The sequence below is a fragment of the Ailuropoda melanoleuca genome, chromosome X (assembly GCF_002007445.2).
Source record: "Ailuropoda melanoleuca isolate Jingjing chromosome X, ASM200744v2, whole genome shotgun sequence".
Taxonomy (NCBI): Eukaryota; Metazoa; Chordata; class Mammalia; order Carnivora; family Ursidae; genus Ailuropoda; species Ailuropoda melanoleuca.
The window spans coordinates 1,651,204-1,666,635 of record NC_048238.1 but is presented as its reverse complement, the minus strand read 5'-3'; the positions used below and the strand labels follow the sequence as shown (position 1 = coordinate 1,666,635).

The following is a 15,432-nucleotide window of genomic DNA, read 5'->3' as shown; positions in this document are numbered from 1 at the left end:
TTCTTGGATGTATCCAGAAATCCGTATCACCACAACTTTAAAAAGTTGTCTATACACGGACATCTACGTTTGGGATCTTCATTTGCTTTTGTCACGCTTGGTGGTACCCGTGTTTCCTGGTGTTTCTTCACCTTAGGAAATCTTTTTCATATATACATCCTTGTTTCCAAGGTGGTTTCATTGGCTCTCAGCTTTGGAGCAGGCCCACCTGTCTTTTAAAGCTTCCTACTCTGTAAAGTTCTGCTTGAATACTGGGAAACATCTGACATTTTCCGTAACAATGACTCTCACAGTCTGCTGGGCAGATTACATGTAAGGGGGGGAGGTCTCTAAAAAGTTTAATTTGTTTAGTAATTTTTATTTGCTGCTAACATTTCTTCAGCTCACAACCAGGCCCCTTTCAACTCAGTCCATCCTAGCAGCTCCGTTTGTGACAAGTCTCTACTCCACGAATTTTACTGAAAGCACACCTCGGAATTTTTCCAAAGTGCTTCCGTTCCCTGCACTAACTCTTTCCCTCCCCTGAACTTAAGTATGATGGCCCCTCCTTCACTTGGGGAAATGTCTTGCAGGCTCCACGCTGATTTAAATTCTTCTGTGTCTTCACCTTGACACAAGAAGTAGGCTTTCCCACTTTGATGCCTCCTCACGGGGTGGGTGGGTTCTCCCTGTTCCCTCAGACTACCTACTCCGGATCCGAACTGGCCTTTCAGATCTCAGCCCCGAGAGCTGGCCAAGCGAACCTGACGTCGCTCATTTAATGAGTAGCGAAGGACAGAGCGGGAAACCGCTCTGGGGGCCATGTCCTTGCACTGAGCAATGAAGTCTCTGTGCCTACTACAGCCGGGCTGAATTCCAGTGGCCCTGCCCCAGCTTCCCTTCCCGGTGCCCCATTGCTAGCTGGGACAACCCCTTACTGGAGTGGCCATCAGAGTACCAGACATGAGCCCATGCACACTTTCCTAGGCTTCTGCAAACTCTGGGCCTCCCCATGTCCTCAAATGCTGCCCGCCCACAGCCTGACTCTTGTCTGCCAACCCCTGCCTCCAGGAAGGCCTCCTCTAACCTCCCAGTCCCCTTCCAGGCTCACCCCACACATGAACACCACAGCCCTGTCCACACTGCCCACAGCCAAGGGCAAGCTAGAAGACCCCATGCCCACGTGTCTATCACAAAACTCTTCAGTCGTTCCTTGCATTTATTTGCCCGTGGCAAACCGCAAGGTCCTCCAAATTCCAGACATCTCGACCTTGCCTCCAGAAGCCCCAAATTCATGAAACTCCGTTCTCACAGCAGCCGCCCAGAGAAGTCTCCATGCACATGGCTACTCCGAGCTGACAGCCATCACCTGGGAGCATCCAGAAGGAACAAATGGTCTCCCAAGGAACTCACGCCATGCATGACATTGTGGGGACACCACCGCGTGTGTCTACAGATGGAAAGGTCCCCACACTCGGGCTGGAAAGCACAACCCGCTCTACAAAACGGGCCGCCAACGGGCTCAGGTGTCCGCATTTGTGAGCACACAGTCGTAGCCCTGCGGGCATCCTTATCAATCTAAGCACGGAGTCATCCTTGACCTCCCATCTCAAGGCCGGCAGGGCACTCTCAAGCCAAGAGCACGCCGTTCCCAGACTGTAGGAGTCACGTGCATTCAGATCACTGCATGGGCACGTGGCTATTTCCAGGAGACACGTCATGGACCCATCACGGCAGGAACTTGCCCCACTTCCTTGTCCCTGCCGCCCATGCTTCCCTCTACAGACCTCGTGTCCACTGAGTGTGACCTCACTGGCTACCAAGGGGGAGTCTTGCTTAACCTGGGCTGGTGGTGTGTGCCCTGCCCTGCCCCCACCCCTCGGTCTCCCCTCTTCTCCCTCAGGCCCTGAAGCCCAGCCTCGCTGACCGCTGACCTTCGGACAGCGCACAGTGTCTCGTTATGGGGAGTAGACGGCGGAGTGGAGCATGACGAGGCGGGGACAGGCTGGGATCCCTGTTCTGCTACGCCTGCCCGAGGACTCTTGGTAAACGGGGGCAAGCCTGGCACCAACAGCACCCAACCCAAGGGGAATCGTGCGAATCACAGGAGTGAGCTTGTGTACAAAGCTCACGGAGGAGCCGGCCACGGGGCACCGTTCCCGTGGCTGTCAGGGGTCCCAAGCATTCCAGCTCTCAGGAGCCGCGCATCTGCTCGGCCCGACGGCTCTGCTCTTTGCCGCTCATCTATACGGATCCCACGCTCGGCCGGCCTCCGCGTCCCACCTGCTTGTTACGTCTCTAAGCCTGGCCGAACACCGTGCGTCCTGCCTTTGTTTTCCAGAGCAATCGAGAGAAACTCAGAGCTGTCCTTCGCCCCTAGACATGTACTCAGCACCACAACATAACACAGCCATGCACACCGCACGGCCCCCTGGAGGTACCACGACTCATCTTCCCGGGCAACATCCTACGCGGGGACAGAGACGCGCCAGGACGCAGAAATCCATTCTGCACGTTGCAGGGTTGTGCAGAACCACATGTGANTGAAGGCAGACGCTTAACGACTGAGCCACCCAGGAGCCCCAAGTTCTGTTTTTTGATATAGCGTTCAGCTTTTAAGTAGCAAAGCCCCTAAGGACTTGCGTGCCTGAGAATCCCTTCCAACCACATTGCCAATGACCAATAAACTTGGCCGAATGGCTTCTTGGATGTATCCAGAAATCCGTATCACCACAACTTTAAAAAGTTGTCTATACACGGACATCTACGTTTGGGATCTTCATTTGCTTTTGTCACGCTTGGTGGTACCCGTGTTTCCTGGTGTTTCTTCACCTTAGGAAATCTTTTTCATATATACATCCTTGTTTCCAAGGTGGTTTCATTGGCTCTCAGCTTTGGAGCAGGCCCACCTGTCTTTTAAAGCTTCCTACTCTGTAAAGTTCTGCTTGAATACTGGGAAACATCTGACATTTTCCGTAACAATGACTCTCACAGTCTGCTGGGCAGATTACACGTAAGGGGGGGGGGTCTCTAAAAAGTTTAATTTGTTTAGTAATTTTTATTTGCTGCTAACATTTCTTCAGCTCACAACCAGGCCCCTTTCAACTCAGTCCATCCTAGCAGCTCCGTTTGTGACAAGTCTCTACTCCACGAATTTTACTGAAAGCACACCTCGGAATTTTTCCAAAGTGCTTCCGTTCCCTGCACTAACTCTTTCCCTCCCCTGAACTTAAGTATGATGGCCCCTCCTTCACTTGGGGAAATGTCTTGCAGGCTCCACGCTGATTTAAATTCTTCTGTGTCTTCACCTTGACACAAGAAGTAGGCTTTCCCACTTTGATGCCTCCTCACGGGGTGGGTGGGTTCTCCCTGTTCCCTCAGACTACCTACTCCGGATCCGAACTGGCCTTTCAGATCTCAGCCCCGAGAGCTGGCCAAGCGAACCTGACGTCGCTCATTTAATGAGTAGCGAAGGACAGAGCGGGAAACCGCTCTGGGGGCCATGTCCTTGCACTGAGCAATGAAGTCTCTGTGCCTACTACAGCCGGGCTGAATTCCAGTGGCCCTGCCCCAGCTTCCCTTCCCGGTGCCCCATTGCTAGCTGGGACAACCCCTTACTGGAGTGGCCATCAGAGTACCAGACATGAGCCCATGCACACTTTCCTAGGCTTCTGCAAACTCTGGGCCTCCCCATGTCCTCAAATGCTGCCCGCCCACAGCCTGACTCTTGTCTGCCAACCCCTGCCTCCAGGAAGGCCTCCTCTAACCTCCCAGTCCCCTTCCAGGCTCACCCCACACATGAACACCACAGCCCTGTCCACACTGCCCACAGCCAAGGGCAAGCTAGAAGACCCCATGCCCACGTGTCTATCACAAAACTCTTCAGTCGTTCCTTGCATTTATTTGCCCGTGGCAAACCGCAAGGTCCTCCAAATTCCAGACATCTCGACCTTGCCTCCAGAAGCCCCAAATTCATGAAACTCCGTTCTCACAGCAGCCGCCCAGAGAAGTCTCCATGCACATGGCTACTCCGAGCTGACAGCCATCACCTGGGAGCATCCAGAAGGAACAAATGGTCTCCCAAGGAACTCACGCCATGCATGACATTGTGGGGACACCACCGCGTGTGTCTACAGATGGAAAGGTCCCCACACTCGGGCTGGAAAGCACAACCCGCTCTACAAAACGGGCCGCCAACGGGCTCAGGTGTCTGCATTTGTGAGCACACAGTCGTAGCCCTGCGGGCATCCTTATCAATCTAAGCACGGAGTCATCCTTGACCTCCCATCTCAAGGCCGGCAGGGCACTCTCAAGCCAAGAGCACGCCGTTCCCAGACTGTAGGAGTCACGTGCATTCACATCACTGCATGGGCACGTGGCTATTTCCAGGAGACACGTCATGGACCCATCACGGCAGGAACTTGCCCCACTTCCTTGTCCCTGCCGCCCATGCTTCCCTCTACAGACCTCGTGTCCACTGAGTGTGACCTCACTGGCTACCAAGGGGGAGTCTTGCTTAACCTGGGCTGGTGGTGTGTGCCCTGCCCTGCCCCCACCCCTCGGTCTCCCCTCTTCTCCCTCAGGCCCTGAAGCCCAGCCTCGCTGACCGCTGACCTTCGGACAGCGCACAGTGTCTCGTTATGGGGAGTAGACGGCGGAGTGGAGCATGACGAGGCGGGGACAGGCTGGGATCCCTGTTCTGCTACGCCTGCCCGAGGACTCTTGGTAAACGGGGGCAAGCCTGGCACCAACAGCACCCAACCCAAGGGGAATCGTGCGAATCACAGGAGTGAGCTTGTGTACAAAGCTCACGGAGGAGCCGGCCACGGGGCACCGTTCNCAACCCAAGGGGAATCGTGCGATTCACAGGAGTGAGCTTGTGTACAAAGCTCACGGAGGAGCCGGCCACGGGGCACCGTTCCCGTGGCTGTCAGGGGTCCCAAGCATTCCAGCTCTCAGGAGCCGCGCATCTGCTCGGCCCGACGGCTCTGCTCTTTGCCGCTCATCTATACGGATCCCACGCTCGGCCGGCCTCCGCGTCCCACCTGCTTGTTACGTCTCTAAGCCTGGCCGAACACCGTGCGTCCTGCCTTTGTTTTCCAGAGCAATAGAGAAACTCAGAGCTGTCCTTCGCCCCTAGACATGTACTCAGCACCACAACATAACACAGCCATGCACACCGCACGGCCCCCTGGAGGTACCACGACTCATCTTCCCGGGCAACATCCTACGCGGGGACAGAGACGCGCCAGGACGCAGAAATCCATTCTGCACGTTGCAGGGTTGTGCAGAACCACATGTGACTTGCGACGACGTCCAACCTTAAATCTCTCACTTCCTCTACGAGGCTCGCCTCCTTAGATGACGAATTGAGCGTACGAGCGTCGGACGCCCACCGAGTGGGCCGGAGCTCAGACCCACCGACCGTCCTCCGAGAGCAAGGCGTAGAGCCGCAGGAACCGGCCGGGCACGGGAAGGTCGTCTTGACTTACCTGAGCAGACTGGACACCTGAGGGGTGATGAGTACCACCAGCTTCCTGGTCGCACGCTGGTTCCTCAGTGACTGTCCCAGGACCAGCGCGCCCTGACAGTAGACGTCGTTGGTGGCCAGCGTCACGAACGCCTGGTCAGACACTGCGGGTGTGGACAGAGATACCAGAGTCACGTTCCTGGGGGATCTCAGGAGGTGGCGGGGCTGGCCGTCACCCCTCTCTCTGAAGCTTCACCCACTGAACCAAGTAACTGCTCGATAGATTACAGACGTTCACTAGGAACACTTCATTTCCTTCCTTCCTTCCTTCTTCCCTTCCTTCCTTCCTCCCTTGCCTTTCCTTGTCTTTCTTTCTCTTCTTCCCTTCCTTCTTTCCTTCCCTCTTTTCTTCTATCTCTTTCCTTTTCTTTTCTATTTTTTCTTGCCCTGCCCCCTTTCTTTATCTTTCTTTTCTTTCTCTTTCTCTTTTCCTTTTTCTTTCCTTCCTTCTTTCCTTTCTTTCCCTTCCCTCTCTTTCTTTTATCTCTTTTCCTTTCTTTTCTATTCTTTCTTGCCCCTCCCTCCCCCTGTCCTTCCCTTCCCTTCCTTCCTTCCTTTTTCTCTCTCTCTCCCTTTCTTTCTTTCTTTCTTTTTCTTTCTTTCTTTCCATCCTTCCTTCCCTCCCTCCCTCCTTCCCTCCCTCTTTCCCTCTTTCTTTTCCTTTCTCTTTCTTTCTCTCTTTCTTTCTATCTATCTATCTATCTATCTATCTACCTCTCTCTCTCTCTCTCTCTCTCTCTCTCCGCCCAATGTGGGGCTCAAACTCCCGTCCCAAGATCAAGAGTCACATGCTGAGCCACCCGGGCACCCCCTACGTCTTTTCCTTTGAAAACACACCAACACACGCAGACACATAAAGAGCGTAAGGAGCCTGCACGTGATGCCTTATTTTGCTCTGCATTCAAGTCTAAAAAACTCATCCCAAATACCTGAATCTGAGACACAAACAAAACAAAACATGTAAGCAACTGCCTAGTTATCTCAGCAAGGATGCAGATGCCTGCCCAACTCACAAGAAATAAACAAACAAGACAACAAAACAAAACTGTGCCCAGTTTCAGTGTCTCACTAGGAGGGAAAGAGATGCTGACGGGGGATCCAATTGATGGCAATTTCCAGTCTAAGTGCATCCTCGTGGTGGTGGTAGCTTTTATGGGGACTTCCAACCAACTTAATTCCTGCTCCCCCAGGAACGTGTTGCCAGGAGAGAGCCAACAGTTTAAAGAAATCCTGTGCAGGCTCCCGTGCTGTCTGCAGAAATTAAAATTCGCAGCACGCTCTACGGGGCGAGAACACACAGACCTCGCTTCTCAAAGAGCAGAGCGTCCTCTGCTCCCCGGGGCCAGCGGTTCCCGAAGCAGGGCCCAAAGGACTGACATTCACGATAAATATAATGCGACAAACGCAAGCTTCTGAGGCTCGGTTCCCGGGGGCTCAGGGGCTCCTTGACCTTTTACATTCCATGGGGGTGAATTCCAGAATGCACCTGTTACAACAGGCTCCTGTCTGCACGTTCTTGCTGCTGCTGCTACTTTCCCGAATTAAGAAGGGCGTGCAAATTCCTGACGTCTTCCCTGTGACTTGTGAGTTACACTCAGTGAAGTTTCAAAGTCAACTTCGCAGCCCCCCAAAGTATGTATCTATCTGTCTGTCCATCCATCCATCCATATCTATCCATCCACATATTCATCTGTCCATGCACCCATACATCTGTCCATCCATCCCTATGTCTGTCTGTCGATCTATCCATCCATCACTATGTCAATCTATCTATCTACCTATCAACCTACCTAACCATCCATCTACCCATCCATCCATCCATCCCTATATCTGTGTATTGATCTATCTATCCATCCATGCATCTACCCATCCATCTGTCATATCTATCTATCTATCTATCTATCTATCTATCTATCTATCAACCTACCTATCCATCCATCCATCCATCCATCCATCCACCCGTCATATCTATCTATCTATCTATCCATCTACCCATGTCATATCTATCCATCTATCCATCCATCCATCCATCCAACCATCCATCCATCCACCCATCTGTCATATCTATCCATCTATCCATCCATCCATCCATCCATCCAACCATCCATCCATCCATCCACCCATCTGTCATATCTATCCATCCATCCATCCACCCATCTGTCATATCTATCTATCCATCCATCCATCCACCCATCTGTCATATCTATCCATCCATCATATCTATCTATCATCTATCTATCCATAAATCCACCCATCATATTTCTTTATCCCCCATCCATCATATCTATCATGTACCTACCCTATATCTACAAGGTGTTTGAGGGGCAGGAGACACCCCGTGTGGACATGTGTGAGACATGGGAACAAAGACGGGGGTCCTCCAGAGACCTAAGGGTGACCAGGGAGTGTCATGTGCAGAACAGAGCACGCTGCGACGGGCTGGTTGTGCACACACGAGGAAGGTGCAGCTGCATTGGCCCAAGGGAAGGTACGGGGCGGACTATAACACAAACAGCAACGTCACCCAAACTGGTAAGCGCATACACTGCATTGTTATAAGGACGTAAATGTAACTGCTATAACCAGCCGGTGTTATGAGCTGAACTATGCCCCCCACCACCATCCCTTGGCCAAACTCAGAGGAAGTCCTCACTCCCAGGACCTCGGAATGAGAATATATCTGGAGATGAGGTGTTGAAAGCGGGGATACAGGTAAAATCGAGGTCATTGGGGTGGGCCCTGATCCTGTAAGACTGGAGTCCTTACAGGAAGAGGGGATGAGGACACGACACGCACAGAGGGACGACCACATGAGGACACAAGGAGAACATGGCGTCTATATACAAAGGAGAGAGGCCTCAAGAGGAACCATCCTTGGCCCCGCCTGGATCTCAGACTCCCAGCCTCCAGGACTGGGAGGAATAAATGTGTGTTCTTTAAAGTACCCCATCCTTGGGATTTGTTATGGCAGCCCTAGCACCCTAATAAATCAGGGCATTAAACACAGGAAGCAGACCCAGTCATGCCACACCCACACCGGGGAAAAGGAGCACAGCAATCACTTGGTGACACACTCAGGTTTAATTTTACATGCAACTGCCCTTTTCAGGCTCAGAAACTCTTTTTCTATGAATCTACATTTCCATCGTTGTAACTGGCTATATATTTTGTACGTAAACAATTTAAGTTAGATCTTCCTCAAAGAAAAAGAAAATTTGCAGCAGAGCTTGGTTGGATAGTCCTAAAAAGAACATTGAATTCTTTCTAAACGGAAGGTAACACAAAGACATGAAAAACATCCAACTAGATTATTCCTACTCCTTTATCCTCTCATCGATCGCTAAGGACTCTGTTATCCCATTGGCGGGGTCTGTTTTGACTCAGCATGGTTGATAAATATGGGCCTCCTTCCCCGGAGACTTATCAAAGCAGACACCGGAACAATTAGATTTCCAATCATCTCATGTTTCAGACCTACTTTGTCTGAACACATCAACTGTTTCCACGTGAGAAACAGTCACGTGTGAAGCAGGGAGAGGCCAGGAGGTCCCGGGAGCAGAGCTGCTCCATGGTCCATGGAGGGGAGCACATCCCCTGGGAGGGCTTTGGGGACCCCAAGTGACGCACTGAGGACTGAGTCTCGCTGTGGCATCAAAGAACGTCCATGACCGTCCAAGGACACCGTAATGAGAGTCACCTGCCACCCAACATGGGTGGGGACTCTGGGCACTGCCACAGAGTGGGGAGACGCACAGAACATGGGTGGCTGTACTCCAACCACGGGTTTAAGGAAAAAAAAAACCCAGATATTCTCGCAACATCAAGTTCAGCCCGAAGAACGTGGTGGCTGAGAGTTTCATAACGAATCTGGCAGAAAGGTTCATTTTTATCCTTATGTGTCCTCCACTCGACCCATCTTCTATCCACCCCCTTCCCCCGAAATAACATGGCCAGCTTCCTCCTCGGCCCCTCCCCTCCCCTTTTACTCAAAGGTGGCTTTTGTTCCCCGAAAACATGGAAAACATGTCGAATACCCACTTCGGGTCTTTGAGCACATTCCAGGGCCGATGGAGATGCCTCCGAAGGTTGCTCTTTGAATGCTGCCATTATTCGGGCCCTAGCGGCTTTGGGGGAAAGTGGTTTTCACTCAGGAGACCTGTAAACCGTTCCCTGGAACAGAGAAACCGTTCTGCCTCTCCTTGGAGCAGAGTCCTACAGGGGGAACGACAGGAAACCATGCCTCGACCCCGCCTCAACCATCGTCCTTTCTGATGTCAGACGAGAGGAAAACAGCATGGGAGCTGCTCCCGTGATTTTACCAGATTGTTCCTCTGAATACAAAGTTACCTGTTGCTTAAAAAAAAAAAAATGGGCTCAAGGATGATCGGGTCTGTTCTGGTACAAGATGGGGCGTCTTCATGATAAAAATAGGACAGGCATCTCTCGTATGGGTTAAGGCCACAGTCCCATTATCTAATTTCTAGCCCTCTGAACCGTCCACATCTGACGTCCACAAACCCCCCCTAAAGGACAGGTGTGTAGGACTGAATCTGACCCTCCGTGGGGGCAGGGGGCAGGCCTTGCCCTAAGCCCCAGCCATGTGGCCATCCGAAGCCTGCTGTCCTGCTGGGGGATTACCCCAATCTTTACTGGAATAACAGAGTATGCCTGTGGTCTGAACTCGGGAAACCCTAAAGGCATTGTGTTCCTAAAGTTTTAGGGGCATGAACTTCTATCTGCCTACCAGTCCGTCAGAAACGCACTCAGTGCAATTTTATGCCCAAGAAAGGAGCCCATCTAAACTCCTAGGGCTGCCCTCTTACAGAAGGGAAATTCAGGAATCTCAAGGCTCCCTGACCAGGGTATCAATGGACCCTTCCCAGCGGGTGAGGCTCACCCCATCTCCATCTGACTGGGCAGCACCAGTCTCTGCAAACACAGGGACACGCTGGGGAAGCATTGGGGAGGCGAGGCCCTTGGGGTGATTGTGCGGGCAAAGTGGGGGTTCTCCCCAGAGTAGATCAATCTCACAGGTGCCAGAAGGAACAGGGACGCTGGACACGGAAAGCGTTCGCAGACTCACCCGGCATGGTTTGGGCGCAGTGGGGCCGACGTGCGCCTGGGCTCTCTTGGGCGTGGTGGGTGGACTCCGGCGCCCGGAGCAGGGCCTAGCAGAGGCGTGGTCTCCAGAGAACCCTCGCCGATCTCCGATCTCTGGGCCTGCAGGCGACAGCTTGGCATTCCAGACACTCGTAGCTGCAGCCCCAGCCCAACGTCCCCCTACCCTTCCCGAGTCACCTGGGCCCCGCTAAACCTAAGGGACCTCCAGGACTCCCTTGCCCTGCAGCTCACCCTCCGTGCTCCTGGGCAGCCTCTGTCCTACAGCCAGGCTCCCCTCGACCCCCCGTCCTTGCCCCGGAGTCACCTGCGACCCCTCTGCGCCCTGCCTATACTCCCCTTCTGGGACACTCTCAGGCCCTTGCCCGCCCGGGTGTCAGAAGCGCCCCCGCCGCTCCCCGCACTTCCTCCGGGTTCCCGTGGGTACTGTGCTCCCTCCCGGCGCCCCTCGACTCGTCCCGCCGCTCCCCAGTTACCTGCGGCCCGGCTGCGCCCCGCCCCTCCTCCGCGCTCCCGGAGGCCCCGGCCCCACGCGGGGCTCGCGACCCCGTCACCCCCTTTCTCGCGAGGACCCCACTGCGCGCCCCACCCTGCATACCTCGTCCCTCGACTCTCTGGCAGCCCGACGCCCCCGGAGTCCCCGGCACGCCCAAGCGGCCTCCACGCCCCCACACCTCCTGCGCGCTCCCGCCGCCCCAGCCCTCCCCGCGCCCGCCGCCCCGCGCCTCCCTCGCGCCCTCAGAAAGCCGCGGAGGGGCCTCGGCCGCCTTCCGTTCCTGCGCCCCGCCCCTGCCCCCCGCGGCCCCCTCCCCGCGGAGTCCGCGAGCCCGTGGTTTCTAGGTTGGACGTTTAACCTTTACCCAGCCCGCTCCAGAGTCAATGTTTGCAGTGGCCCGGAGGCCTGGGCCCAAGGCCAGCCGGCTGCGCAGGAGAGGCCACGCTTGGAAACCTACCCGCGGGGACAGCGGCACGCTCGAGCTTACTGAATTCGGGGGTGGCGAAGGAAAGAGTCGAGCACGGGCGCACGCAAGGACGCGTGAGAGGATCACAAGGTAAACGAAGACTTGGCGCCTCAGCGCTTGAATCCAGGCGCGCATGGGCGGATGCCCCGGGGAGTGCGTGCGTGGGTGAGGGCGCGCGTGCGCAGGCGGGAGTGCGGCTGTGTGGGCCGGCGTGGAGCGGGAAGCCAGGGGAGCGGGCCGTGCGCTCCTGACTTGGATGTGTGAGTGGCCGGCCGCATGCGTGAACGCAGGAGCATATCCACGCATGAAGGAGGAGGGAGGATGTGCGCACACGAGTGCGTGAGTGAGTACGGACAGGGATAACCGAATGCGTGCGTGCGTGAATGAAGGAGGGAATGCAGGAATGCGGAATGCGTGGGCTCAATGCGTGCATGAGTGAGTTCATGTATGCATAATTGGATGAGTGTGTGAAGGTCCAGATCCATGAATGAGTGAGTGTGCGAAAGAGTGAATGAATAAATCAAATGCATGAACACGGGAATGAGTGAATGCGTGTATTCATGAATGAATGAATGTGTGCAGGAGTGCACGAATTATCAAACGTATGAACAAGCGAATGAGTGAGTGCAAATATTCATGAATGAATGTGTGCAGGAGTGAATGAATGAATCAAATGCATGAACACGGGAATGAGTGAATGCGTGTATTCATGAATGAATGAATGTGTGCAGGAGTGCACGAATTATCAAACGTATGAACAAGCGAATGAGTGCAAATATTCATGAATGAATGTGTGCAGGAGTGAATGAATGAATCAAATGCGTGAACACGGGAATGAGTGAATGCGTATTCATGAATGAATGAATGCGTGCAGGAGTGCACGAATTAATCAAATGTATGAACAAGCGAATGAGTGAGTGTAAATATTCATGAATGAATGAATGTGTGCAGGAGTGAATGAATGACTCAAATGCATGAACACGGGAATGAGTGAATGCGTGTATTCATGAATGAATGAATGCGTGCAGGAGTGCACGAATTAATCAAACGTATGAACAAGCGAATGAGTGAGTGTAAATATTCATGAATGAATGAATGTGTGCAGGAGTGAATGAATGACTCAAATGCATGAACAAGGGAATGAGCAAATGCGTGTATTCATGAACGAATGGAGGTGTGCATAGCAGGTGTTCATTCTGGAGACCGCCAGTGTGGAAGCGGTCAGTATGATGAGTGAAATTGAGGGAGTCGTTCAAGTCAACCGTCCAGAACTGGGCAGGACAGGGAGGCAGGTAGCTTGGGTGTGGATCCAGGAGCCGCCATTTTGAACCCTCCCGCTCTTCCTCCAATATAGTTGAATGTACAGAGAAAGGGGAGCACGGGGGGAGTGGGTACCCAGGGATGCTACCCTGGAGAGCTGAACACGTTGGACACACACCTTGAAGGGTCAGAAGAATGTGGGGTAGGAGTTGGTGTCAGGACAGGAGACATGTGAGCCATGGAGACTCATAAAGGGAGAGACGCGTCTGCCAGATGGGCCAGGAGCTCCTGGGGGAGGAGACAACTCTTGGCTGGGCCATGGGAGAGCATAGGGACCAGTGCTCAGAAACACCAGGCAACTACTTCCGGAACTCTCCATTCTCTGTGGTCCTCCTTAATCCAGCACGTTGTCATTGTCCACTGGCTGAGGTGTCCAGGGGACATATATCTGCAGGGGGAGTTGACATGCTATTGCTCAGGAACAAAACAGCTGGGGCTTCCTGCTGGGCTGGGGGAGGAGGAGAGAGGAGTCCTGGCGGGGAGCCACCTCCCCTCTCACCAGCCCCCTGCCCAGCAGGTTCACCCTGCATCATGTCTACACCATTAGCCTACATACCAACAAACAAGGTCTTCGTATTATTACGAAAACGGCTTCTCTCAACCCCCCACAGACGTCAGGGGTGTCAGGGAACCCCCACTTAGGGTTCCACATCCCACACTTGGGAACCGGCACAATGGAGCCTCCAGAAGTGAAAGGAAAAGGTCCAAGAGGACATCCCAGATGCTAACCCTCGTTAACGATCGTGACCGTCAGGTGGGGATGTCATCTGTCGCCCATCAGACTGGGATATTGCCAAGCAATGTTATTCTTAGCCCGATATTATTATTACTATAATCCCAGCATCTCAGCTTTCCTAGAGCAAGGCTTTGCTGGATTTTATCTGGTTCCCCATTGTGACAAGTCACCCACTCGTGACCTCANTATTATTATTACTATAATCCCAGCATCTCAGCTTTCCTAGAGCAAGGCTTTGCTGGATTTTATCTGGTTCCCATTGTGACAAGTCACCCACTCGTGACCTCGTGGGGAACGGGGGCTTGGCATGCTCCAAAGCCATTGGGGCTCACTGGCCTCAGAAAAGAAGGGACAGAGACAGAGAAGGGAAGGGCTCCAAGTTCCATAAGCACCTGTCCATAGAGATAGCACCTCGAACAATGACCATCAGCCTTGGGGGATAGATATTGGTGGGGATTTTCACCCCACATCACAGACAGGCCCAGAGCTGTTAAGGAATTGCTGGCAGGTGCAGGCGCTGGCAGGTTCAGGCACTGGGCAGTGCTATCTGGAAACCATGAGTGTAGCGCCCGCCTCACCACACTGACCATTTTCACACTCACCGTCTCCAGAATGCACACCTGGAATGCACTGGTCTGTCCCAACAGGAAGGTGCACAGAGATCTCAGCCTCCACCATGGGCTGTGTGCACATGCTTGACTCCTTTTGGAGTCTGGACAAGTATCTGCAGGGCTTACGGAGGCTCTAGAAGGTTCCTCAAAATCCCTGCAGCCTCTGATCTGGCAGTGGGAGCATCAGGATCTGAGAAGTATCTGGGGCGAGCCCCCTCTGGTGTCAGTACCCTGTTTTCTATCCCCAGCTTGCCAGCCTGGAAGAGGAGAAACGTTCTCTTGAAACTGGACACGTGGGGGAAGGGTCAGGTCCCACGTGAGTCCTGCTCAGGCCCCGACAGCCCACTCGCTTCCAGGAGAAGGCACATGTTCCCTGTCCTCTGTGCTGGTCTTCCTGTTGGCTCCAATATTTGCCAAGTGTCCCCACACATCCGTGCCATGGCTCGTTCTGTTTGGCCTCATTCTGGCCTCAAGTGAGCAAACTGTGGAGTGCTGTGTGCAGGGGCCCTCCTCTGAGGAATGGATCCTGGGACAGACCTCCAACAATAAGAGATCTATTTCCAAATGTCCCAGACAGCTCCTGCCTCCTTTACCACATAGGGCATTGAGGTTCCCAAATTGTCCCCTTTCCATGGGTTAGAAGTTACCCACTAGCAGGATTTCCACCTGGCACTAGTGAATGTGGGGTGGGTCACTCTCTGAGGTGGGGCATCCTGGGCACCGTAGGGTGTGGAGCACGGCCCCTGGTCTGCACCCACCAGGTGCCAGGAACATGCTGTTCCCTCCCTCCATTGTAACAACCAGAAACAACTCCAGACATTGCCAATGGTCCCTTGAGGGGCAGAATCACCCCTAGGGTGCTAACCATTGTGATGAATGGATGGATGGATGGTGGATGGATGGATGGATGTTTGGATGATGGTTGGATGGATGGAAGGATAGATGGATGAGCAGATGGATGGCTGGTGGTTGGATGGATGGATGTTTGGATGGGTGGATGGATGGATGGATGGATAGAATGATGCAAGATAGATAGATAGATAGATAGATAGATAGATAGATAGATAGATATAGATAGATAGAATGGATGGATGGGTAGATAGATAGATAGATAGATAGATAGATAGATATGATGGATGGATGAGCAGATGGATGGATGGATGGATGGATGGATGG

The 15,432-nt window shown here is 53.4% G+C and overlaps 1 protein-coding gene and 1 long non-coding RNA gene across 8 annotated transcripts in view; one reads left to right on the top strand and one right to left on the bottom strand.

Moving 5' to 3' along the window:
- The window catches only part of GYG2 (glycogenin 2), a 39,604-nt gene extending 27,864 nt beyond the window's left edge, over window positions 1–11,740 (bottom strand). For 3 of the 7 annotated variants that reach the window (XM_034649291.1, XM_034649292.1, XM_034649297.1), the window contains exons 1-2: window positions 9,548–9,724; window positions 5,472–5,613 (exon numbers count right to left, since the gene is read on the bottom strand). In XM_034649291.1, coding sequence (XP_034505182.1) covers window positions 5,472–5,613; window positions 9,548–9,566 — 161 coding nt within the window. In that variant the 5' untranslated portion in view covers window positions 9,567–9,724. Of the gene's footprint in view, window positions 1–5,471; window positions 5,614–9,547; window positions 9,725–10,592; window positions 10,730–11,225; window positions 11,349–11,580 lie in introns of those variants that run through there. The other 4 variants (XM_034649296.1, XM_034649293.1, XM_034649294.1 and 1 more) reach the window with 4 other exon arrangements.
- LOC117797423 overlaps window positions 11,554–15,432 on the top strand; it is a 24,063-nt gene continuing 20,184 nt past the window's right edge. The window contains exon 1 of the long non-coding RNA XR_004622377.1: window positions 11,554–11,679. This is a non-coding gene — a long non-coding RNA (uncharacterized LOC117797423). The remainder of the gene's footprint in view (window positions 11,680–15,432) is intronic.